General features: G+C 56.2%; 1 protein-coding gene across 8 annotated transcripts; it reads right to left on the reverse strand.

Moving 5' to 3' along the window:
- Positions 1-1,799: 1,799 nt before the first annotated feature.
- Atp13a2 (ATPase cation transporting 13A2) lies at positions 1,800-21,560 on the reverse strand. 8 transcript variants are annotated; one of them, XM_034502154.2, is made up of 29 exons: positions 21,380-21,560; positions 16,537-16,631; positions 16,245-16,427; positions 14,823-14,881; positions 14,617-14,731; positions 14,288-14,367; positions 13,266-13,343; positions 13,050-13,119; positions 12,264-12,398; positions 12,110-12,176; positions 11,706-11,837; positions 9,445-9,600; positions 8,304-8,414; positions 8,173-8,219; positions 7,904-8,092; positions 6,839-7,045; positions 6,362-6,451; positions 6,122-6,281; positions 5,892-6,012; positions 5,656-5,780; positions 5,071-5,231; positions 4,803-4,919; positions 4,557-4,636; positions 3,867-4,019; positions 3,699-3,795; positions 2,860-3,083; positions 2,623-2,774; positions 2,277-2,372; positions 1,800-2,188 (listed from the first exon to the last, which is right to left on the reverse strand). In XM_034502154.2, the coding sequence occupies exons 1-29, from the start codon at positions 21,387-21,389 to the stop codon at positions 2,139-2,141; spliced, it is 3,360 nt and encodes a 1,119-aa protein (XP_034358045.1). In that variant the 5' UTR covers positions 21,390-21,560; the 3' UTR covers positions 1,800-2,138. The 8 variants fall into 8 exon arrangements, with proteins under 8 accessions (XP_034358045.1, XP_034358046.1, XP_034358040.1 ...); XM_034502155.2 differs by having other exon boundaries at positions 4,803-4,907; positions 21,380-21,553; XM_034502149.2 differs by having other exon boundaries at positions 2,277-2,446; positions 21,380-21,551.
- Between the last annotated feature and the right edge of the window lie 1,860 nt (positions 21,561-23,420).

Below are 23,420 nucleotides of genomic sequence, written 5' to 3' on the forward strand. Positions count from 1 at the left end.
AGCAAACACCCAAGTCCAATTTTAACCCCTCAACACTCTGACCCTGGGAGGTGCCCTCAATCCAGGAACATCCCACTGTTCTTTTTCAGCCTCCCTGTCCTCGGTGTCCCATTCCAGACACTGATTCTCATGCTGGGGGACTAAGTCCGTGCTGTGCACTTCTCGACTCTGGTCTCCTGATGACCTGCACTGCCCTGCTCCATGTATCCATTGCAACGTAGCAGGGACCTTTGTCAGCCAAGGAGCAGAGAGCTCTGGGGTCAGCCAGATGTCCCCAGCTGTCAGGCCCACTTGGCAGAAATGCTCCCTTCTGTATTCAACAAAAGGGGGAAACTGAGGCCCCCACGGCCATCAACTCCGAGTACTGGCCAGGATCTGCTGCTGCTCCTGCCCACTCCCCTGGTCCTGAGGAGCCAGGCAGGTGTCTGGGGCAGGGGGAGGGTTAGGGTCAGGTCTCTGTTCCTGGATGATTCCCCATATGCCAACAGCCTCACCCTGGGTTAGAAGCTGCATGCAGATGAGGCTGACTTCACGTGTTCTCTGCTTTGACCTTTAGGCCTGGGACACGCCTGGGCAATGGACCCACAGAGTGTCCGCAAAATCCACCCAACTTTGCCATCCCGACTGTGGCGGTTTGAATGAAAACGGGCCCCATAGGGACATATCAAGAGGTGTAGCCTTGTTGGAGGAAGTGTCATAGGGCAGGGGGTTGGGGGTTAGGATAGGCTTTGAAATTTCAGAAGCTCAAGCCAGACCCCCTTCTCTTCCTGCTGTCTGCAGATCCAGATGTAGAATCCTCAGCTACTTCTCCGACACTTTGCCTGCCTGCATGGCCCCTGCCATGATCATAACGGACTGAACCTCTGAACTGTAAGCCAGCCCCAAGTCAATGTTTTCCTTTATAAGAGCTGCTGTGGTCGTGCTGGGCAGTGGTGTGTGCTTTTAATCCCAGCACTTGGAAGGTAGAGCAGGTCAATCTTTCTGGGTTCGAGGCTGGCCTGGTCTACAGAGTTCCGGGACAGCCAGGGCTACACAGAGAAACGCTGTCTCTTCAGAGCAATGGAACACGGACTAAGACACAGATCTTTTCCACCACCACAGCATGCGGCCCAGCTGCTCACAGGCACCAGGGCAAGCCTTTCACCCCAGACTGACACAACATCCCCTGAGCTTTGAGTGGCTTGTGAATGGCATTGGGCTTCCAGGAACAAGGCTGGAAGAGGCCTAGGAAGAGGAAACAGCCCTTCTTCCCTGTCCTCCCTACCCAGGAGCCAAGCCAACTGGCATCCCCAGAGCAGAGGAACCTGGCCAGCAGCCCACTGGTGGGATGAAGTCAGATGTACCCACCCTTCCCAGGGGACAGGGCTTGTGGTTCTGGCTGGGAGACCTGGGCTGACAGCCTGCCTTTATCTGAGGAACCAGACCACAAACACATCCCAGGATGTGGGAGTGGCAGAGAGAACAGGCTTTCAGCTTGAGGCAAGCCCGTGGCTCCTCCCTCCTGTGGGCAGGGATGGGAGGTCCAGGAATGGGGAACTTGAGGTCAGACCCAGTGCACCCACTCTTGTGACCTCAAGCCTCAGTTTAGCCATGGCCATCTATAAAATGGGGTTGGGCCTTCAGTTGTAGGGCACAAGATGGCATGAATAAAAGGCTAAGCTCTATACAACATACACCCCACTTATGGGAAGCATCCTGTCCTGAAAAGGACAGTCAGGTTAAGGACAGGTATCCAGTGTGAGCATGGGACTTGGGCAGTGGGACACACTAGTGTCCGGATACAAGACCAGTGCTGCCAAGACAGGAAAACCGGCATTTTATTTGCTACAGTGACCGCAGCTCTGGATGGAGTCGGTAGCTGCTCTGTCTACACAGGATGGTCTAAAGTTAGACAGCAATCAGCACTTCCCCAGGCGAGTGTGTCTGGAAAGGAGTGTGACAGCAACCAGCTTCAGGGCTGTGGGAGGTGACTGGTACTGTTTTCTAGAGATAGCTCCAGTCGTGGCTCAGGGGCAGGGAGATCCAGTGTCCAGTACGCCCTCCAAGGCTGCTACCTCACGGAGCCAACGGGTAGAGTAGGCCACGGATGTTCAGCAAGCTCCCGTTGCAGCCGCTTGAATTGCTTCTTGGAGGCCCTTTTAGGCCGCAGCCACCGCAGGCAGGCTGGGAGACACTGGTCCAGCACGCTCTGCAGAGGGCAGTGGAACGGGGTGGAGGGACAGTTGGGCCTGGGTCCCCCACATCCGTCCCACAGTTTCTCTCAGTGTGGGCCCTACCTCCAGCATGAAGGCGCCCACAAAGTTGAAGGCGACCAGACCCAGCAGCGTCAACTTGAAGGAGCTGTCCGCAATGTTCCTCAGTCCTAGTGGCCCCTGCAGGAGGCCGGGGACCAGGATGAGGCCCACCAGGACAGAGCCCAAGAGCGCCAGGGCCACCAGGAAGGGCACTGGGGGTGGGGGAGTCTGTCAGCAATGGCGCTGCGCCCTGGGATGCATGCATGCACGCACGCACGCACGCACGCACGCGCACACAGCCACACACCAACGGCACGCTCACTCGGGGTCCCTTCTCCATCCTAGCTGCCACCCCTCACCCACCCCCCAGCCCCCCACGCGGCAGCACCGTTGGTGTAGAGCGGCTGGCGGAAGGGTGCCCCCTTAGACACCGCTGCGGCCAGGATGAGGTACTGGAAGCCAGACAGAGAGAAGACCACCGTGTTCTCGTAGTTGGGCAGGTTGTCCGGTGCGGGCACAGTTCTGTTCAGAGGCACAAACCTGGGGACCACGGCGGTGGGGTTAGGGAAAGAGTGAAGGTGTCACAGGCAGGGGCAGGGCTGGTACCAGGGACTCTGCTACTTACCAGGGCTGAGCTATGACCAAGAAGTAGCCCCCCAGCTGGATGCTGGCCACCAAGGCCACCTGCAGCAGCAGACTGCCAAGTACAGGCACGCTCAGCAGCGCCCCTGGCGGCCGTGCTCGCACCAGCGTCAGTGCAGGGCCGGTGCGGCTCATGAGCACAGCGACCGTGGTGGTGATGACCAGGTCGATGGCCAAGAACTGTAGGTCTCCCAGGTTGGTGTTGATCTGTGGCAGGAGAGACCAGGGGAAGCTGAGGACCAGCTCTTGCAGAGACCCAGTCCTCATGTAGCTTGGGGAAGACTCCTTCCTGCCCTCTGTCTGACCCAGCATCCTTAGGAGGCGTGTCCCAGTGATCTGAGACATGCTGTCCTGGCCCTTAGTCTGAATTCCCTCGGAAGGCTGCTTTACACAAAGCAAAACCCGCGAGGGAGGGCTGCCCCGCGGGGCCACACTGTCTCTGCTCTAGAGAAACCCTGAGGTAGATGTGGATCTGGCTCAGCACACTCCTCCTGGAGACAAACAGGGCCTGCTCTGAGCAGAGGAGGGGAAGGCTTGCAGGGCAGGGTCACTCGGCTCTGTAGCACTCTGCCTGGGCTCTGCCTCAGTCTCCCGCGCACACACGCACACGCACAGACTGGACACTTCAGGAACTAGATAGAGACAGTTGGCAGCACAAGCCCACGTCTCAGGACCCCTGTCAAAGGTTTAGAACCACGAGCTTCGCCGCCTGAGTCAGGCACATCTTAGAAGGCCCGTGCTCCTAGCCACGCTGCCCCGACTTCTCCCTGGTGGGGCACTCATGGAGTGCTGGCTGGGGTCTGCGCGTCTACTGATGCTCACCGTGTAGAGAATGAGCACAGAGATGAACTGGGTCAGGCTGTATAGGGCCATGTACTTGAAGACGCTGAATGAAGTGTCCAGAGAGCAGCGGCCTTCCCTAGGGACAAAGACGGTCAGGGCCCCGCCTCCTGACAGGCCCCGCCTCCTGACAGGCCCCACTAGCCTTACCTGATGACAGTGGGCACACATTCAATACTGGCCATGCTGGAGGTGAACGGAGAGACCACTGAGGCCTCTGCCTGGGACAGTGAGATGCCCACGTCAGCCGCCTTTAGGGCCCCACAGTCATTGGCTCCATCCCCGCACATGCCCACACAGTACCTGACAGAAAGAGCAGGTATGGCCTGAGCCTCCACAGGCTATTGGGAGAGTCCAGCCTAATGACCGAGGGCACTTGGTAAATAGCTGAAATTACTTTTGGCATGACAGACACAGGGGAGCCTGCCTGGATACCTATCTTACTGCGCTCAGGATGGATCCCGAGATCTCTTAAATGCTATGTAGACAGTCTACCACAGTTCCAGCCCAACTTGGGTGTTATTTGCTTGTTATTGAGACAGGCCCTTGCTGGGTACTCCTGGCTGCCCTGGAACACACTAAGTGACATCCTCAGCCTTGGTTTTTTTGCTTGCTTGTTTGAGTCAGTCTTCCTACAGAGTCTACAAAGGCCCCAAACTAGCAGCAATGCTCCTGCCTCTGCTTTCCAAGTGCTGGGATTACAGCATATGCCAGCACGTCTAGCTTCTGGGTGCTTCTGAAAGGTGAAGGGTCACTAATGCCGGAGGACGTTAAGTGGACAGACGGACACGCTCATGCTCATTCCATGGCCCTTTAGTACCCCCACCACACAGAACTCACTGAAGCCTCTGCAGTTCACACACTAGCTCTGTCTTCTGCTCCGGGGCCATGCGAGCAAAGACAGTGGCCTGCACCAGGACCTGAGGCATAAGAGGGGAGGGCTGACACATGGCCTGGCACACAGACAGGCAGTGCAAGGCCCCTCCCCGGGCAGCGCACACAGAGACGGGCAGTGCAGGGCCCCTCCCTGGGACACATCACCTGGCACACAGATGGGCAGTGCAGGGCCCTCCCGGGCAGCCCTACCTTGGGCAGCAGCTTGGGGAAGTGCTTCTGAAGGACAGCAAACGTGGACCCGCTGAGGGCCAGGTGGCAGGACTGGGGTCCCAGCTCCATGGGGTAGCCTGTAGCCTGGACAGAATCCTAGGGAATTAGGAAACTCAGCTCAGTAACCCTTTCCCTCCCGGGAGCCTGCTCCTGGGTCAGGTGACAAGGAATGGGGTCACTGGGTGGGGCACAGCCAGCAGGGGGGGGTGGGGGGGGGTGGGGGAGTGGGGGGAGGTGTTCTTCTCACCTTTGCCCCGTTCATGACTGCAGAGGATTCTGTTGGCAGGAACTCGAGGGCAGGAGGCTGGCCCTGCTCGGGGTGGGTGGCATGGATGATAGCCAGGTGCTCCTGGATGCCTACCATGCCACAAGCTCTGGCCACAGTGACTGCTGTCTGCAGGTTGTCCCCTAGGGGTGTGAGGCAGGGTCAGAGTCTAACTCGATCCAGGGCCTTGTCATCATGACCCCACCCTGACCCTTACAGGCAGACCATCCACGAGAACGGTCAACCATGGCTGAGCAGGGCAAACTAGCCAACTAGCCACGCTCCTAGACTGTTTTCCTCCATGGCAAACTGAGCCACCAGAGAGTCAGAGGAGTGGCTGGGGGCTGGACTCCAGGCTGCACTTTGCATGTCAAGTGGGGCACGGCACACGTATGCAAGCACAGGGCTGGGGTGTGTGAGACAGACAGACTGCCCATGAAGGCCCTTTTGCTCCAGTGGGAATCCTTGCTTCGTAAGGGTGCTGCAGCAAGGTATGCTGGGAAGCCACCTTTTTGCCAGGCCAGGACAGGCTGTGCCCTCCTCACAGATCTCCCGGGGCCATAATACCTGTCACCATAATGGTACGGATGCCTGTCTTCCTCAGAGTCTGTATAACTGGGGCCGTCTGTGGCTTCAGCAGGTTCCGCATGACTAACAACCCCAGGAGGCTCAGGTCCTGCTCCACAGTGTCCCTAGAGGGTTAATGTCTCCAGGTCAGAGGTCAGGCAGGAATCTGCCAGTGTCCAGATAGACAACTGCCTGGGTTTAGCACCTCCCTCCAAATACCCTGGAGCTGGGCTCACCTTGTCAGCTGCCGAGCAGCCTCCAGGCTGGGTGCAATGGGCAGTGACTTGCCGGCCAGGGCCACAACTCGGTAGCCAGCAGCTGTGTAGCTCTGCAGCACCTGAGAAAAGTCGCTAGGAACTGTGGGGAGAGAGTTATCAGTGGGAAGGGGAGCTGTGTCTCACAGACTGAGACCCACCCCCACTCTGTGCTCACATCCATTAGCGGACTCTGAGCCTGCCTCCTTTACCTGTCTCAGGGCTGCAGAGGCTGGCCACAAGCTCTGGGGAGCCTTTGACGTAGGCCTCAGGCTGGGTGGCCCCTGGCCATGTCACTACCACGTCCATACGCTGTAGGGCAGAGGAGAAGGGGAAGCGGCAGAGGACACTGACTGGCTCTGGTGACTCTTCCTGTGGGAAGAAGGAGAGCTGAGGGGCTGGCTAAGGGGCCCATTCCCAAGGCCCCAAGCCCCAGTCACTCTGCCGCTTACCTGTTGCTGAGGCCCCCTGGGTGGGGGTCTCATTACCACCAGGACCTGGCTCCCAGGTGCTGAGCCCGCAGCTGGACCCTCCTCTAAGACCTGGTTGGGGACAAACAAAGAAGGTTGGGACCCAGGGGCCTTGGGAAACGGAAGGTCAGCAGGACTAAACTCATGGAAGACTTTCTGACTGGAGGGGTAAGACTCAAATGGACACTTGGCTGTCCCACTGGTAAGCTGCTGAGTGATCTTGGGCAAGTTAATAAAATCTCCATGAAGCAGGTTTCAAGCTTCATCTAGGGTCGTGGTAGTAGTGACCAAGAGCAGGTACACACAACGGGGTACCAGCAGAGAGCAGACACTCCACACAGACTGTGAAGTGTCTGAGAGTGACTGCAGGTGGGACAGAGACCACTGGGGAGGTACAAGGTAGCATTCCTTAGGCCTAGCTGTCCCAAGGCAGGGGTCTGGCTTGCTTGGCTTCCTCACCCAGCCTGTAGACTCCACCATCTTGAGATCCATGGGGTCACCCACCGGGGTGTCATGTAGCTGGCTGAGGGCGTGACAGGTGGCCAGTGCTCGGAGGAGGGGCCCCAAGGGCAGGTGGCGGGGCTCTGGAACCAGTGGCAGCAACATCTGCCCCTTTAGGGGCACCACCCCCATTACGTCCAAGCCATCCTCCGTGAGGGTGCCTGTCTGCAAGGGGACAGTGCCAAGTCCTTGGTTGGGTGGGGCCTTGCTGAGCTGGTCCTCACACCCAAGCCAGGCCAGTCCCACAGCAAAGGCCACAGGAGGCCTGTCCTGGACCCTGTGTCCCTGCTGGAGTCACCTCCACACCCCTGAGTCTGACCGCCTTCCCTCTCCTCCCTCAGTTAATGGCCCTGACGGACCATCAGACAGAGCTCAGCTGGTATTTTCCGTCTGACACCACAGCTCAGTGTCCTTAAAAACAGCACACACTTGTTCCTCGCCATGGGAGAGCTCAGCACAAGAAACTGGTCATGCCATCAAAGTGGCTCTGGACTCCTTTAACACCCACTGTCCTCAGCGTGCTCCTGGTACATTCACTTGCAGGGGCATGTGCATGTGCGCGCACACACAGACACACACACACAGACACATATAGAGACACAGACACAAACAAATATACACACACATAAACAGACACGGGCACACATGCACACACAGACACACATGCACATGCGTGCACTCACATACAGACACAGAGAGACAAAAAGATATACACACACATAGACACAGACACTGGCACACAGACACACACAGGCACATACTCCACCCCTAGAACACAATACACACACACACACACACACACACACCCCAACCCCTGCCATCTGTGCTGCTGGTTCCTACTGGACTCCAGTGCCCAGCATAGCAGCCCCACAATGTTTCTTCAATTAAATGTCAGGCATTTTATCTGCCAGGCATGAGACAGAGTAGGTGGAAGCTGGCTGTGAAGGGTAGTCCCTGACATCTAGGTACAGCAGGCCATCGCTGAAGTGCCCAGTCCCCCAAGTCCAGCCAGCCAGGCCCCACCTTGTCGAAGCACACCAGCCGCAGCTTGCCCCCCAAGTTGATCCGCAGTGGGTGGATGCAGAAGATGCCCTGTGTGCGCAGCCGACTCTGGGCATAGAGCGTGCACACGGTCATGGCGGCCGGCAGGGCGGGTGGTACCACCACGGTCACCAGGTCCAGAGCTCGGATCACCATCTCCCTCACAGGCACCTGGTAGGAGATGCTGTGAACCCAGAGGTGGAGCTGGGTAGGTCCCACAGGCTGGCAGCCCCACCCGGCCTCTGGCTTACCCGGTTGCGGTACAGAATGATGATGCTGTAGATGGTGCCGAGCAGAGCTGGGGAGACAGCAAGGAGTAAGCGGGACGCCCCACCCACCCCGGCTGGGGCTGTCAGCAGGGGGAGGCACACAGCCCACTCACCCAGGACAGAGAGCGCGGCCACAAACTTCATGCTGTGTTTGTAGAACTTGAAGCTGATGGGCCTTGGGTGCAGGATGGAGCTCACCAGGCCCCCTTTGGCTGTGCAGAACCCTGGAGGCAGACAGACAGACAGCTCAGGCAGGGACAGGGGTTAGGGCAAGCTCCTCCCACTGCTCACACAGTGCATGCGGCCTGGGGTCATGACATCGGGATTGGGGTCACAGCTGACAACTCCCAAGACTTGCCCAACCCCCACAGAGGTCTTTTAATTATTTTCTCTCTGTGGTTCAGGGACTAGACCCTTATCCATCCAGGTAAGCGCCCTGCAGACAAACTTTTCACTTTTCCAAAGCCCTCTTTTTATTCTGACTGGGGGGAAATCTCACTAAATTGCCCAGGCTGGACCTGAACTTTTGACCCCTCAGCCTCCACCTCTCAAGCACTTGGGTATATAAATGCACAACCCCCTGTAGAATGTTATTTTCAGACAGGGTCTTACCATGTAACCCCTGTTTGCCTAGAACTTGCTCTGTAGCCCAGGTTGGCCTCAAACTTACAGAGATCCACCTGCCTCTGCCTGGGATTAAAGGCATGAGCCGCCAGCTGCTACCACTGGGCAGAGCCCCCCCATAGGAGATTAATAGACAGCCTCTTAAATGGATGGTTCCATTTACATCAGGAGAGAAGACTAAGCCCCCCAGCCCTCAGGAGGACCCCTGCTTTCTCCTACAAACACTGCAAAGCTTGTTTACAGTCCGCCTGACTTGTGCTACGATAAAGACATGAGGGCTGGACAGATGGCTCAGTGGCTAGCAGTCCCTGATCTTCCAGAGGGCTCAAGTTCATCTCCTAGCATCCACACACCTCACAGTCTTCAGTAACTCCAGTCCCAAGGGATCCAGTGCCCTCTCCTGGATTCTGCAGGCGCCAGGCATGCATACGCACAAACATACAGCAAAATACCCACACACATAGAAAAGTTGGGACCTAGAGGCTCAACTGGGTGTGAGAAGCATCCCACAGGGCAGAGGAGGCGGGGGCGTGGGGGTGCTCCAGGTCCTGCTCTGCCAGTGTCACCAGTGGCACTGCTCCTGTAAACGCTGACCTCAGCCCTCCTCCCCACCCACCTCCAGATATGTACCTGTCCGAGTCACCACTGCTAGGACACGGGGTCCCAGGTAGGCCCGAGCTTGCAGAACGAGGGTGCCACAGAAGAGAGTGTGCCGCCGGTGGGTCTCTGGGCAGTAGGGCTTGGGCCCCTCGGGCAGGGCTGTCTTCAGCACTGGGATGCTTTCTCCTGGGAGAGACATGGTGTGAGGTCCATAAGAGGCCTCCAGGGTTCTCCCACCAACAGCGCTAAGAGCTGTCCACAGCTATTCTGCAGCCACACTTAACTCTGACTGGGTGGACAGTGAGAGGGAAATAGGCCAGAAGGGCAGAGGGCTTGAGACCATGAGGTAATCCCAGGGAAGGCCCCTGCTCCTAGGAACCTGCTTTGGGTGGCTGGGTCAGCTAGTGAGAGCATATTGAGGCCGATGTTTGGGGAGCTTTCCTCCTGGAGTCAGTTCACCACAGACACATTATTTTTGTGGACTTTAGACTGGCCTTGCTACGTAACAAGGCTGGCCTCGAACCTGTGATCTTCCTGACTTAGCTGGAATTCCTGGTGTGAGCCCCGACACTTGGCCACACCCTGCTTCTTGTGTTGTTCTCATTTAAGACAAGGTCTTGGGGCTGGAGAGATGGCTCAGTGGTTAAGAGAACACTGACCGCTCTTCCAGAGGTCCTGAGTTCAATTCCCAGCATCCACATGGTGGCTCACAACCATCTGTAATGGGATCTGATGCCCTCTTCTGGTGTGTCTGAAGACAGTGACAGTGTACTCACATATATAAAATAAATCTTTAAAAAAAAAAAAAAAAAAAAAAAAAAAACAAGGTAAAATTACATAGACCAGGCTGTCCTCAAACTCACAGAGATCCACCTGCCTCTGCTCCCTGGGTGCTGGGATCAAAGGTGTGTGCCAGTGCACCCAGTCTGCATCTAATAAGGTTTGTGTGGGCTTCTACAAGTCCCTGGACAGCCAGCCTGGCAAAGCAGGCCCCTTATGGAGTTCCTGTGAGGACAGGATTACTGGGCCTCTATAATGTGCGTATGTGGGGGGAACTCAGCCTGTCTGCATCCCTAAGATTAGGTAAGTGTGAGACAGTCTATGGCGGCCAGAGGTCTGTTTTGTTTTTTAATACAGTCTCAGATAGCCCAGGCTAGCCTCAAACTATATAGTCAATGACCTTGAATTCCTGGCCCCTCTTGCTTCAACCCCCCAGTGCTGGGACTGTCAGTGTGTGCCACCACACCTAGTCCTTTGACTCTGTGTTTTGTGTTTTGAGGGTGTTTTTGTTGTTCTTTCAAGTTAAGAGTCTCACTGTGTAGTCTAGGCTAGACCCAAACCTGGAGTGACCCTGCTTCTGTGTGCTGAGTGCTGGGGTTACAATCACGTTTGCTTTCATTAATTTATTACACAGGTAAAACCCAAAGCTGGGCCTGGTGGAGAGCCTGTAATCTTGGCTTTTCAGGATGCTGAGGCAGGAGGATTACAAGTTTGAAGTCTGCTGGGACTACAGAGTAAATTCAAAGGCAGCCTAGGCAACTCTGCTTAAATATAAAGTGGAAACGAGGTAGTGGGGATCTTAGCTCGGCGGGAGAGGCCCCGGCCCCACAGCCAGCGCCAGGTATCACAAGCACAAGAACCGCAGCAAATCTCGAGCCAGAACTTTTTTCTGCTCAGGACATTTTTCAGAACAAATGTCCACTCCTATCATACTGTTAACTCAGCTGACCTGGACCTAGTGATCCTCCTGCCTCAACATCCCGAGTGCTGGGATCACAGGTTCGAGCCCCTGCAACAGGCTAGCACATGGATCTCATAAACACAGAGAAACAGGTGTGGCTCATGGCAGCTCCATCTACACTAATGGACACTCAGGAGGACGTCAGTCCCGGTCCACCAGGGCCTCCCAGGCAGCACGTGGAGGGCTACATACACATGACACAAGAAACAGAGATAAACGGGACGTAAGCCCACCACACAGCCGGACGAGCTGCAGTAGCATCGTGTGCGAGTGGAACAGACACGGGGCACAAGCAGGGGCCGTGGTGCACGGGCCAGAGTCTCAGCTGTCTGGTAGATGCTGATAAGAGAGTTTGTGCCTGCTCTACCCCGGAGCGACTGGCAACCACATTTTACAGCTGGGGAAACTGAGGCAGAGTGTTTAAAGACATGTGGCTGGGGCCACAACTGTCACTTGAAAGAGCGACTCAGCGAAGGCTTCTAGCAAATGCAGAGGGTCCGACGCAGGGAAAGGGCTCTGGGCCTCGTGCCTCGTGCCAGGCTGGGCTTACCTGTCAGGGAGCTCTCGTTGACCACACACTCCCCGGCCACCAGAGCAGCGTCACACGGCATCACCCCGCCCTCCTGAGGCAGCACCAGGCAGTCTCCGGGCACCAGCTCACTGGAGTCCACCCACTCTTCCTCTGTGGAACATGGGGTTCTGTGAGGTCAGCTGCCCCGGCTGCCCCCTACCCCCAGTCTACCCCCCACGGCTGCCCCCTACCCCCAGTCTACCCCCCACGGCTGCCCCCTACCCCCAGTCTACCCCCCACGGCTGCCCCCTACCTCCAGTCTACCCCCCACGGCTGCCCCCTACCTCCAGTCTACCCCCCACGGCTGCCCCCTACCCCCAGTCTACCCCCCACGGCTGCCCTCTACCCCCAGTCTACCCCCCCCCCCCCCGCCCACTCCTCACCTCCTCCGGGTCGGCACACCTGCACCCGCACAGACAGCTTGACCATGTCCCTCAGAGTCAAGCTTTGCTGTGGGACAGAGGGACAAGAAGAGCTGAGTGGGTGGCAGCCCCTTAGGGACACCCTGCCCAGCCCTGCCAGGCCGTTCGTTCTCACCTTTCTGGTCTTGTACAGAGCCAGGCAGATGGAGATGGCTGAGATGAGGAAGATGCAGACAGCATACCAGTAGTAGTGGTCAGCCAGCCACAGTGCAATGCTGAAGGCTTGGAACCCGTAGTAGGGGTTCAGTGCCTGGAGGAGGGGCAAGAGGCAGCATCGGCTGCATCCCTGGGCTGCAGGGATACTGGAGACAGAGCTGGTGGCTGCCCTGAGCAAAGCCAAGCCAGCCGCCTGCCTAAGCCCGTTCATTCCCCCTTTCTACCTGACATCCCCCAAGTTGCAGCCAGGAGGACACAGGCATGTGTCCCCAGACCCCTGCCACACTTTCTAAGTGTCACACAACGGTGAGAACAGTTCCACAAGGTGGAGCTACCACCACAGGCAGGCTGGGCACAGGAGGGTTAAGTCACTGGCCTAAAACCACACAGCGCCTGAGTGTCAGGCTGTGGTTTGAGGAAGGCTGGGCCGTGATGTCCAATTAGAGGAGATCCCTTTGACTATGTGTGACCCTGGCAGCATCTTGTTATGCCCTGAGGCGTGGGTTCCTTCTGGGTGAACGGACAGACGGTACAGGGCTGTCGGCTGGAAGCAACTGCACAGAGCTGACTGGGCCCTGGGGCAGGCCCAGCTTTACTGCAGGCCTCCTGCCCGAGGCTGTGCCGGACTCTGGGTCTGCATCAGCACCGCTGCAGGCTCTGCACTGGATGCTCCTGGTCTCTCAGGCTGAGGAGGACACTGACCCTACTCGGGTAAGCTGCTGTGGGCGACACCGGGCTCCTTTACCTCATCCACCAGTAGTTGCAGGTAGGACTTGACAGGAACACCAATCACGTTGGGGCCGTAAATGGTCTTCCTGTAAGAAGGGAGGCCACTGAGCTGTCCCAGGGGGCCAGAGACCCCACTTCCCATCAGGGAAACCACGGTCCCGAGAAGGCGCCAAAATGAAGACAGGCGCGTGAGAAGAGCAAGATGGAAGCCCAGGGCAGGGACAGCAAATACCTCACAGCTTGGTCCTGGAGGCTGAGGCCAGAGCTCGAGCAGTGGATGTCACCACAAGTGCGACCGTGGTCCAGCAGGCTGATGAGGGTGGAGAGGGGACACTGTCTGGGTGACGGGGCCTGAGCTCCACACCCCATCCTCAACAGGCTGAGAACTTGGGGCTCCAGGGCTGTCACGACCCTCCCCTTGGTCACACTAAACCCTGAGGAGAGAACTCAGCTTATCCATTCCTGTGACCAGGCCACAAACCACCTTCCTCACTAAGGGACGCCAGCAGTGAGGGATGGGTGTGCTATGATCAGTGACAAAACACTGTTTACACCAATGATACCTTAGGCAAAGCAGTTAACTTTGCTGGGCCTCGGTTTTCTCAACTGTTAAATGGGTGCGCTAGACACGCCCACCTCATCAGGCTGTGGGTTGCTGAGGTAACATCAACACTAAGTGACAAGCACGCTGGCAAGCTTTGTTTCTGTCACTACCACGCAGCAAAGGCTGGTGGAGCCCCTCTTCCCCTGAAAACACCCCAATTTACCAGAGGACTGTCCCAGCTGGGATAAGATATACAAGAGGCAAAAGGAACCCAATGTGGCTGAACCCTCCTCCCCAGGAATGGGTAGGAGCCCAGGGGCCATGTCTGTCATCCCTGAGGTACATGCACCATGCTGGTAAAGGGGTTCCTGACATTCTTGGTAACAAGGGCTGGCACCTTCCTCCGCCACCTCCCAGTGCTGTCCCAGGTCTAATGCCTCCTTCCCCTCATCTAGAACCCTGCTTCTGAGGGACTCAACTCAAGCACACCATGGGGTGCGGTACCCAGCAAGTGTACCTTAAATGACCCTCTGAGGTGAGATGGATCCTCACCCCCCATTTACAGGAAGCAGCTCCCAGCCGAGAGATGCCTCATGAACTGCCTAAGGTTTCAGGGCAGCCAAAGGTAGCCTGGATTAGCCCAGCCCCATCATGCCCTGGTGCCCAGCCCACCCTGCTGGAGATGGTGTGGCCATGCCTGGCGTCTCTACCTGACTTGGCAGAAGGCTTGCTGGGTTTCCATCCAGATGTAGCGCTGGCCTTGGAGGACATAATAGCGCAGTACCTGCTTCTGGGGGAGAGGACAGGCAGGTGGGAGGTGGCCTGGCGTTGAGGAGTAGCCACATGCACAAGGTGGGGAGGGGACAAGGACAGGGACAGCATCACAGGAAAGAGAAGCTTGAAAGTCAGGACCACAGACCTCTGGGACCTCAGAGAGCCAGAGGGACATGGAATTGTGAGCCCAGTCCTCCCACAGAGAGTGGGACCTGGATGCCCAGAGACGGGTGAGGCCAGGTCTAGAGCCCCGCTGGCCACTCACTGCCTCTTCCTGCCTGTGGAGCTGGGTGGTGTCCTGCCATGTGCCCTCTGGAATCACTCCCACGGCCGCCTGGCTCCGCCCATCCTCTGCCTGGGCCTGTAGGGGCAGCTGCAGGCTGGGGAGAGTTTGGGAGTTACTCAGCAGCTCAAGGGGTGCCCCAGACTTCTGCTGCACTCCCAACTGGGAAGGGACACCTAGTGTCTTACCTGCCCTCGGCGACAGCCTCAGTCTGCACCTGGACTGTGAAGAGCTGTCTGGAGCTACCCTGGAACACAGAGGTGTGACTTCAGCCTTTCAAAACAGTCTCCATCCTCCCAGGCCGGTCCCCTAGCCAGGTGGCCTTGGGGAAAGCCAAAGAAACGTTTAGACAGCACATTATACCCAATAGTCTTTGTGCATGTGACCACGGTATCTACACACGTGTATGGCAGTGCACCTGCATGCACACACAGACTCCAGGGTAGGATATCAGGTTACACACGTGTGTGGCAGTGCACCTGCATGCACACACAGACTCCAGGGTAGGATATCAGGTTACACACGTGTGTGGCAGTGCACCTGCATGCACACACAGACTCCAGGGTAGGATATCAGGTGTCTTGCTCTATCGATCTCTGCCTTACTTCTTTGAAAGAGGGTCACTCCTTGACCCTGGAGGTAGGCTGGAGGTCAGCAAGCCCCAGAGAGCCTGCTGTCCTTGCTTGCCCTCCCCAGTGCTAAGGATTATAGGCACTTGGGCAACCATACCCAGTTTTTTTTTTTCCAAGACAGGGTTTCTCTGTGTAGTCCTGGCTGTCCTGGAACTCACTCTGTAGACCAGGCTGGCCTTGAACTCAGAAATCCGCCTGCCTCTGCCTCCCAAGTGCTGGGATTAAAGGCGTGTGCCACCACTGCCTGGCTATACCCAGCTTTTTACATGGGGGCTGGAGGTTCGAACTCGGGTCCTTGTGTGTATGCGGCAAGCACCCTTATCCATTATTCCAACTTGACAGAAGCTAGAGTCGTTTGAGAAGCAGGAATCTCAGATGGGAAATGTCCATACAGATGGGCTTGTGGGCAAGCCTATGGAACATTTCCTTGACTAATGGTTGTGTGGGAGGGCCCAGCCCACTGTGGGCAGTGCCACCCTGTGGTCCTGGATGGTGTAAGAGAGCAGAGTGGGCACGCCACGCCACGAGGAGCAAGCCTGGAAGAAAGAAGGGCTCCTTCATGGCTTCCGCTTCAGTTCCTGCCTCCAGGCTCCCGACTTGAGTTCTCACCAGGATTTCCTTTGAGGATGGACTGTGGTGTGGACTTAGAACTGAGACAAACCTTCTCCTCCCCAACTTGCTTTTTGGTCACGGTGTTTACCACAGCAACAGAAGCCATCTCCAGGTAAAGTCTTATTTATGTGGCTTTGATTGTGAAAACTAATAAAGCATTTTCTAAAGGTCAAGACGGAACAGAAGTATAAGGAAGCCCAGCGGGCCACACCTGGCTGCCTCCGTCCACCGCTCAGACTGGGGTGCTGAGGTACAAACAGGAAGATGAAGGCTTGCCTCCTGCCCACCCCGATCCAAGGCCCAGTGGTGGTCGCACACAGCATCCGGTTACTCCTTCTCAGCCCCCACCCCCGTGGCTTCACTCACCTCTTTGTCTTTTATTTCTATAACGAGTGTTTCGGCGTGGGCCAGGCTGCATGGCCTCAGGCGCAGGCGCACGCCCCACAAGGGCTTCCAGCGGAATAGCAGCCAAGGGATCCCGGCCAGCATCCAGACCGCGGCGTGATAGCCGATGGCCCTCCATGGACTGCCACAGTAGCCGCTGAGCCTCTGGGGATGCAAGAGACAGGGCTGATGAAGCTGGGGGCAGGCAGGGACTGAACTGATGTCAGGAGGGTGCTGGGGCAGGCCGGGTGCCACTCCGTCCACCACCACCTACCACGGATGAAACTGAGGAGCTGAGGGGATCGATTGATGTCCCTGTCATCAGGGTCCCATAGTTGGGGGGCGTGCTGCCCATGAGCGGGCTGCTGTCTGTGGAGAGAAAATAGAAATGTCACAGAAGGGAAGGCTCTCCTCTTTTTTAGCGCTGGGGATGGACCCCAGGCCCTTACAGAGCTAGAAAAGCCACTCCAGCACCAGGCCACAACCCCAGGCCTCCTCTCCCTTCCCCAAGCTTGGCAAACCTGGTCACTCTGTCCTCAGGCCTTCTGATCAGTGGACTGAATGGCTCACAGTTCTCGTGAGTGTGCTCTCTCAACAGAGCTGGAGAGAGGCGCATAACTGCCCTGTACACGTGTGTCTTGCTTCTGCTTGCACGAGGCACTGTACTTCACCCATGCTCCCTTCCCGTGGGCAGGGGCCAGGCTGTTCTCATTTAGACCTGGTGCCCATCACCCTATAAAGTCAAGTCCACACCAATCCTGTCAGTGGCAGAGGCGAGCACCAGGTTGCTCTGGTGGAACTTCCTTCTCTCCCACCTCTCTATCTGCAGGGCTGTGGTCCCAGCAGGGCAGGAGTCTTTCTAGAAGCTTCTGCCCGGTAAGCCCAACTTTTCCTCTGGGAGCTGCTGTAGTCACAGCATCCCTCAGTCCCTAGAGGCTGAGTCTCCTGCAGCTTCTCCTGGACCATTAAAGAGTCCTGACTAGCTCGGCGGGGCTTGTGGGTCAGAGGCAGGAGGCGAGCCTCCCATGCTTGAGGCGTGATAGCTGACTATGTGTGGGCTTCTGTTCCCAGACCTTCTTACAAGGCTATCGTGATAAATCTGCCAGGTATCTCCCACTGTTTTGTGTGCAGGTGTGTTTTGTGTGTGCACGTACAGGCCCAAGTGTACTACATGTGCGTGCACACACACATGCACGTACATGCCAGAAGTTGACGTTACGAATCTTTCTCTATTCTACTCCTTACTTCATTTGAGACAGGGTCTCTCCCTGACCCAAGCTCACCGGTTAGTCTAGGCTGGCTAGAGAGTGTCCCCAGGACCCACTGTCTCTGTCCCCACAGCGACAGAATTTCAGGTGTGTGTTACTGCACCAGCTTTTGTTATGTTGCTGGGGGAGATCCCAACTCGGGACCTCACGCTTGCACTTGACCCACAGGCCATCTTCCCAGCCTCCCCTCTCCATTTTAAAGAAAAGGGAGAGGTTAAATATCGCAGCCAAGATCACACAGCAAGGATAGGGGAGCTTGGGGAGGCAGGCCCAGGCAGGCTGCTTGCAGACTGGTTTTGCTTATTATTTCTGTAGTTAAACAATGGATCTGTTGGCCTTGTACAAAGACAAATCTAGGCTGGGAGGTGGTGGTGTGCAACTGTAGTCTCAGGAGGCAGAGGCACTTGATCTCTGTGACTTTAAGGCCAGCCTGGCCTACAGATCTGGTTCCAGAACAGCCAGGGCAACCCAGAGAAACCTTGTCTTGAAAAACCAAACAAAAAGCAGAGGCAAATCCGGGTGTGGCAGCCAGGACTGAAGGAAGCGCATCCGTCCCACGAGCCAGAGGCACTCCGAGGATGGATGCCCACTTAATGGGGTTGGGGCACTAAGCATCCTGGGCTTTCTTTCACACCGACATGGAACAGCCGGGAACTGATGTACACTAGTGTGTGCCACACCACCTGAGGCCTCTTTAAATTGGGAACCCAGAAATAGCTGAACCAGAGCCCCACTACTAAGCCCTCCCACCCACAGAACCACAGACGCTGGCATGAGGGCAGAGCCAGCCAGGAAGAACATCATTTCTTTCCCTTGGTCCCAAGGAGTAGCCTGGCTCTCACTGAGGGGCCTGAATTCAGGACACAAGGTTCAGGAAGACGTTCTCAGATCCACCACCACCAGTAGCTCCGGCCTTTCCGGCTAGAGCCCCTCATCTGCCTACGATGTCAGAGTGGGGGCCAGGAAACAGCGCCTCAGGGTTTCAAAGGGCTAACCCAGGCTGTACAATCAATCACCTGCTTTTTCCTCCTCCACACAACCCTACCGAACAGGTACCACTTCTGTCTCTGTTTTATGGCTGGGAAACAGGTGTGGGGAGGGACACCGCCCGAGAGCCACATTTAATGTCTCCGTCATCAACTGCACTCTCTGCCAAGCTGTGATTCATAAGGCTGGTGCCCCAGCCTCTCTGGGCTTCCACTGCCAATCTCTAAGAGGATAGTGTGTGCAGCGACCCTGCACAAACAAGGAGGAAGAGGGGAGTGAGCGTCAGCTGGAGCCGTCCAGGGCGTCTGAGGCTGGTGCCAGCTGTGTGGCTTCCCACCAGGGCGTGGCAGCTCCAGTCCTTTCTCATCACCCAGACAGAATCCTACAGGGGTGCTGGCCTCCGGGCCTGAACAACTCCTTCCGGTAGCTTGTGTCCCTTGGGGCACCAGCTAGATAGAGCTCAGGCTGATAAAGAAGTCACAAAGCCAACCCTGAGCGAATCACCTGACCGGATTCCACCTGCCAACAGATGAGAGGTGGCCTCTTACTGTGGTTACGAATGAAAGGACTGAGCCTCCTATGGCCACTCTGCCAGGGGCGGGAGACTGGAATGGGCCTGTCGTCTTCAAAGTCCTACTGTCCCCGCTCGCTCTCACCCTCACTCATTGGTTCCTGACCTGCTCACAGCTGGCACTGAATGAATGAACTCACACTCAAGCCCTGCACAGGAGGAAGAGCATGGGCCAGCCCCCTTGTGCCTCCCTGCCCACCCACTGTCGGCTGGAACCTCTCCTTGATTATCAGCCCCTGGGGCTAATCTGGAAATCTCCTGGGCCCATCACCAACCCCAGTATTTCACAGGATGTTTGCAGCCAGCCTCAAGAAGGAGGGCAAAGGAGCTTGCCAAAGAAGGAAGTCACATCTAAGGAAACCTCTAGGGCGTCCAGAAGGGCCACGCCCAGGGGTGCACTGTCTGGCAGGGACGCAGGACATCTTCAAAGCATGCGGATAGGCTTAGCCACAGATCACCCGTAAAGAGAAGGTGTTCCAGGACTCACTGGTAAGGCGACCTCAAGCCGGCTTGCTCAGGCCATGTTTTGTGATGAAAACTCTAAGCCCTCTTAGTTCTCTGTGTCACAGCCAAGGCAGCCCCAGGGCCTTTCCCTCAGCAGTGGCAACACTGTAGTTCACCTCAGCTCTCCCAGGGAAGAACTGCTGAAATGGTCCCTTCAGAGACAGGAAACTGAGGAACCAGACTGTGAAGAGTCAGGTCCTGAATCGTATGACCTCACATGGGGAAGCTGGCACGCTTGGCGGCGATGAACAGGGCCTTTAATTCACCCCCACTGCCAGCTGCCCCGAGAAAAGCATAGAGTAGGATTCTCATTTAAAATGGGGGAGGGGTGGTGGCCGCACGGTTCAGCAGGCAAAGGCCCTGGCTACATAAGCCTCCTCATGACCTGAGCTCCACGCCTAGAGTCATGATGGAAAAGTCCTCTGACCCACACAGACAGGTTGGGGCAAAACTGTGTGCGTGTGCACACAAAATAGTAACACGAATGATCAAATATTTAAAACGAGAGCTTGGTTTAGTGGCCCATGACTGTAATACCAGCACAGGAGATGGCAGCAGAAGGATGAGTTCAAGGTCATCTGCAACTACATATGGGATTTGAGGCCAGCCTGGACTACATGAGACCCCAGTCTTAAACAATAAAAATAATAGGGGCTGGAGAGGTAGCTCAGCAGTACAGTCAGCTCTCCTAGAGGGTCTGAGTTTGCTTCTCAGCATTCATGTTAGGTGCTCACAACCTACTATAACCCCCCCCCCCCCCACCACACACAATTAAAAATTTAAAAACAAATCTTTAAAAAAAATAAAAATAAATAAATAAAATAACGCAAAGATTGCAATATAGCTCCAGTAGAGCAAAAAGTCCAGGTTTGACACCTCTCTCAGCACCCAGCCAGAAAATCAAACACAAAGCCCAAGAAAAGGCAGGCCAAGACAGAAAGCGCAACACACAGGCATGGACGGCAGTTCGCAGCCCTAGGGCAGCCGCAGAGCAGAGGGGCGGGAGTCAAAGCCATCTGGGAACCTCATATTTCCTGAGGAAGACCCAACTTCCCCCTGCTTATCTGTCAGTGGCCCAAGGCACCAGCATCTACTTCTGGTGGCTCCCCAATGGCCAGGAGCTCCTGGCTTCCATTAAGCTGGGAGGGTGTGCGCCTGGAAGGTCTTTATGTAGATTCTAGACGCTAGACACTAGAGACAGCTTAAGTGCAGACCCAGGGATCTGGTGCATAAGGGGCGGACATTGTTCTTATCACAAGCTGAATTCTCGCCCCCTATTCTTTTCCCTCCCTCACCGAAGGCACTGTAGGATGGAAGCTGTGGACTGGGCCAGAGAGATGCTGAGAATCAGAGACTGAGGGCTGGGCATGCTAGCACCCGGGCATGCTAGCTCCCGGAGGTTAGCAGGCATCTGCATCTGGTGGGATTTTGGTTTGAGCCTGGGGTCATACAAGATGTGGTCCTTGGATTTGGTCACTGACAGGCTTTCTGTGGGGCTCTGAGGCTGGGGTCAGGAGTGCATTTGTGCCTCAGGTCTCCCATCCAGGCCCGGCAGAGAGCTGAATTCCCTAACCCTGTTCATGTAGCACATATGGATGCTGCTCAGAGGCCACCGCGTCCGTCACCGGGACCTGTCCCTCAGGGTCGAATGCATCAGAGGAGATGGGGAGGACAGGAAACCCCGGCCCTTAGGGATCCTCTGGCCCAGGGTGTGCACAGCGGCAGCCTAAATCTGCCTCTGGGTGACTGGGGACGAGACCCGAAGGGAGGGCCGGGCCGCCTCTCACCTGCGCTCATTTCGGCTCCTCGCGCTCATCGCCGGCCGCTGTGGCCCGCGGCCTGGGCTCGGCGTGCGAGGCCCCGGGGCTCGGTCGGAGGCGCCGGCTGCGGCGATCTGCGGAGGGGCCGGGCTGGGCGGCACCTGCACGACGCGACGGCGACTGGAACAGTGCCGCAGTCAGTCTGCGGCCGTCAAGCCCCGCCCCTCCGCAGCGCCTACGTGCGCCGCTCCCGCGGGGCCTGCCGGGACTTGTAGTTCCAGTCTGGCCTCTGTCGGAGCGCGTTGAGATCCTGATGCTGGAAGCAGCGTGGGTGGAGGCGGGAGTCCGGGGATGGGGAGAAGGGCGAAGAGATGGGAAGCAGAGGGGTGTGGAGGAGACAGTCCCCAGACAAAACAGGTGGACGGAAAAGGACAAGCTGCGAGACAGGTAGACAGACATACAGGCAGACAGAGGGTGATGCTGGGAATACACAAGTGGGACGGCTCCCAAGACAATTAAAAAAAGAAAAAAGAAAAGGAGAGAGAGAGAGAGAGAGAGAGAGAGAGAGAGAGAGAGAGAGAGAGAGAGAGAGAGAGAGAGAGAGAGAGAGAGAGAGAGAGAGAGAGAGAGAGAAAGAAAGAAGAGGGGGAGAGGGGGGAGGGAGGGAGGGAGAGAGAGAGGGGGAAGGAGGGAGGGAGGGAGGGAGGGAGGGAGGGAGAGAGAGAGAGAGAGAGAGAGAGAGAGAGAGAGAGAGAGAGAGAGAGAGAAAAAAGGCACAGGCTGGGAGACCAGGCAGACAACAAAGAGGCAGAGAGGTGACCGACAAGCCGACAGAAGAGAATGGTAGGACACCCCATTGGAACAGCCTCCATATAGAACAACCATACATACAGGACACAGACAAATAACAGATAGGCAGGCAGCGTGAGAGGTTGGGAGACACAGGTGGGACAGTCTCCAGACAGAACAGACAAACGGAAAACCAATATGCTGGGAGACAGGACAGGCAGGCAGATAGGCTGCTGGCAGACAAACAGGAGGGTATGCTGGGAGACACAGGTGGAACCGTCCTGAGACAGAGCAGATGAATGCAAAATGGGACAAGCAGAACGTATGAACAGAGAAAGTGCCCACGAACACAGCCTCAGGTGCACACCTCAGTAGTTAAGAAGCTTTAGGCGTGCAGATTCAAGCCTGCCTCCGTCTCTTCCAGGCTGTGTGACTGTGAATGTATCAGTTAATCTCCCGGGTCTCTTTTTCTTTTCTTTAAAACAAAACAGCACTATTAATTTGTACTGTGTGTGTGTGTGTGTGTGTGTGTGCACGCGCACATGCACACATTGGGGGAGCACCATAGTACATAAGAGAACAATTTTTAGGAGTCAGTCATCTTCTACCCTGTGGGTCTTGGGAATTGAACTTAAGTCCTCAGGCTTGGCAACAGACACCTTTAACCCCATCCATCTCACTGGGTTTGGACCTCTTTCTTTTTTTCCTTTTTTTTTTTTTTTAAATTTTATTTCTTTTCATTTCACGTGCATTAGTGTTTGACTACACATATGTCTGTGTGAGGGGGTTGGATCCTCTGGAAATGGAGTTACAGACAGTTGTGAGCTGCCACGTGGGTGTTGTGAACCGAATCCAGGTCCTCTGGAAGAGCAGCCAGTGCTCTTAACCACTGAGCCGTCTCCCCAGCCCCGGGACCTCTTTTTCTGACCTGTACAATGATAAATACCAACAATGATGGCTTGTTGCAAGTGCCACATGAGATCACTCGTCTAAAGCCTGGTTCTACTGGGTACATATCAGAAGAGGAAGCTCACACTTCCCATAGACTCCCAAGGTCAGATATGGCCAGAGGCAGGAAGATTTCTAGGAGTCCAAGGCCACTCAAGGCTACACAGCTAGTCCTTGTCCTAATAAATAAATCCAAAAGTGTTCACATAGCTGGATGGAGCTGATGCTCCAGGGTCTCCAAGGAGCCCCATACAGGTTGGCTGGTTTTGATGATACACAGGAGGCCAAAGGGAGGTAGGACCCAGCCCAGAAACCCGGAAGTGTAGCCGAC

This window comes from Arvicanthis niloticus, chromosome 5 (assembly GCF_011762505.2).
Source record: "Arvicanthis niloticus isolate mArvNil1 chromosome 5, mArvNil1.pat.X, whole genome shotgun sequence".
Taxonomy (NCBI): Eukaryota; Metazoa; Chordata; class Mammalia; order Rodentia; family Muridae; genus Arvicanthis; species Arvicanthis niloticus.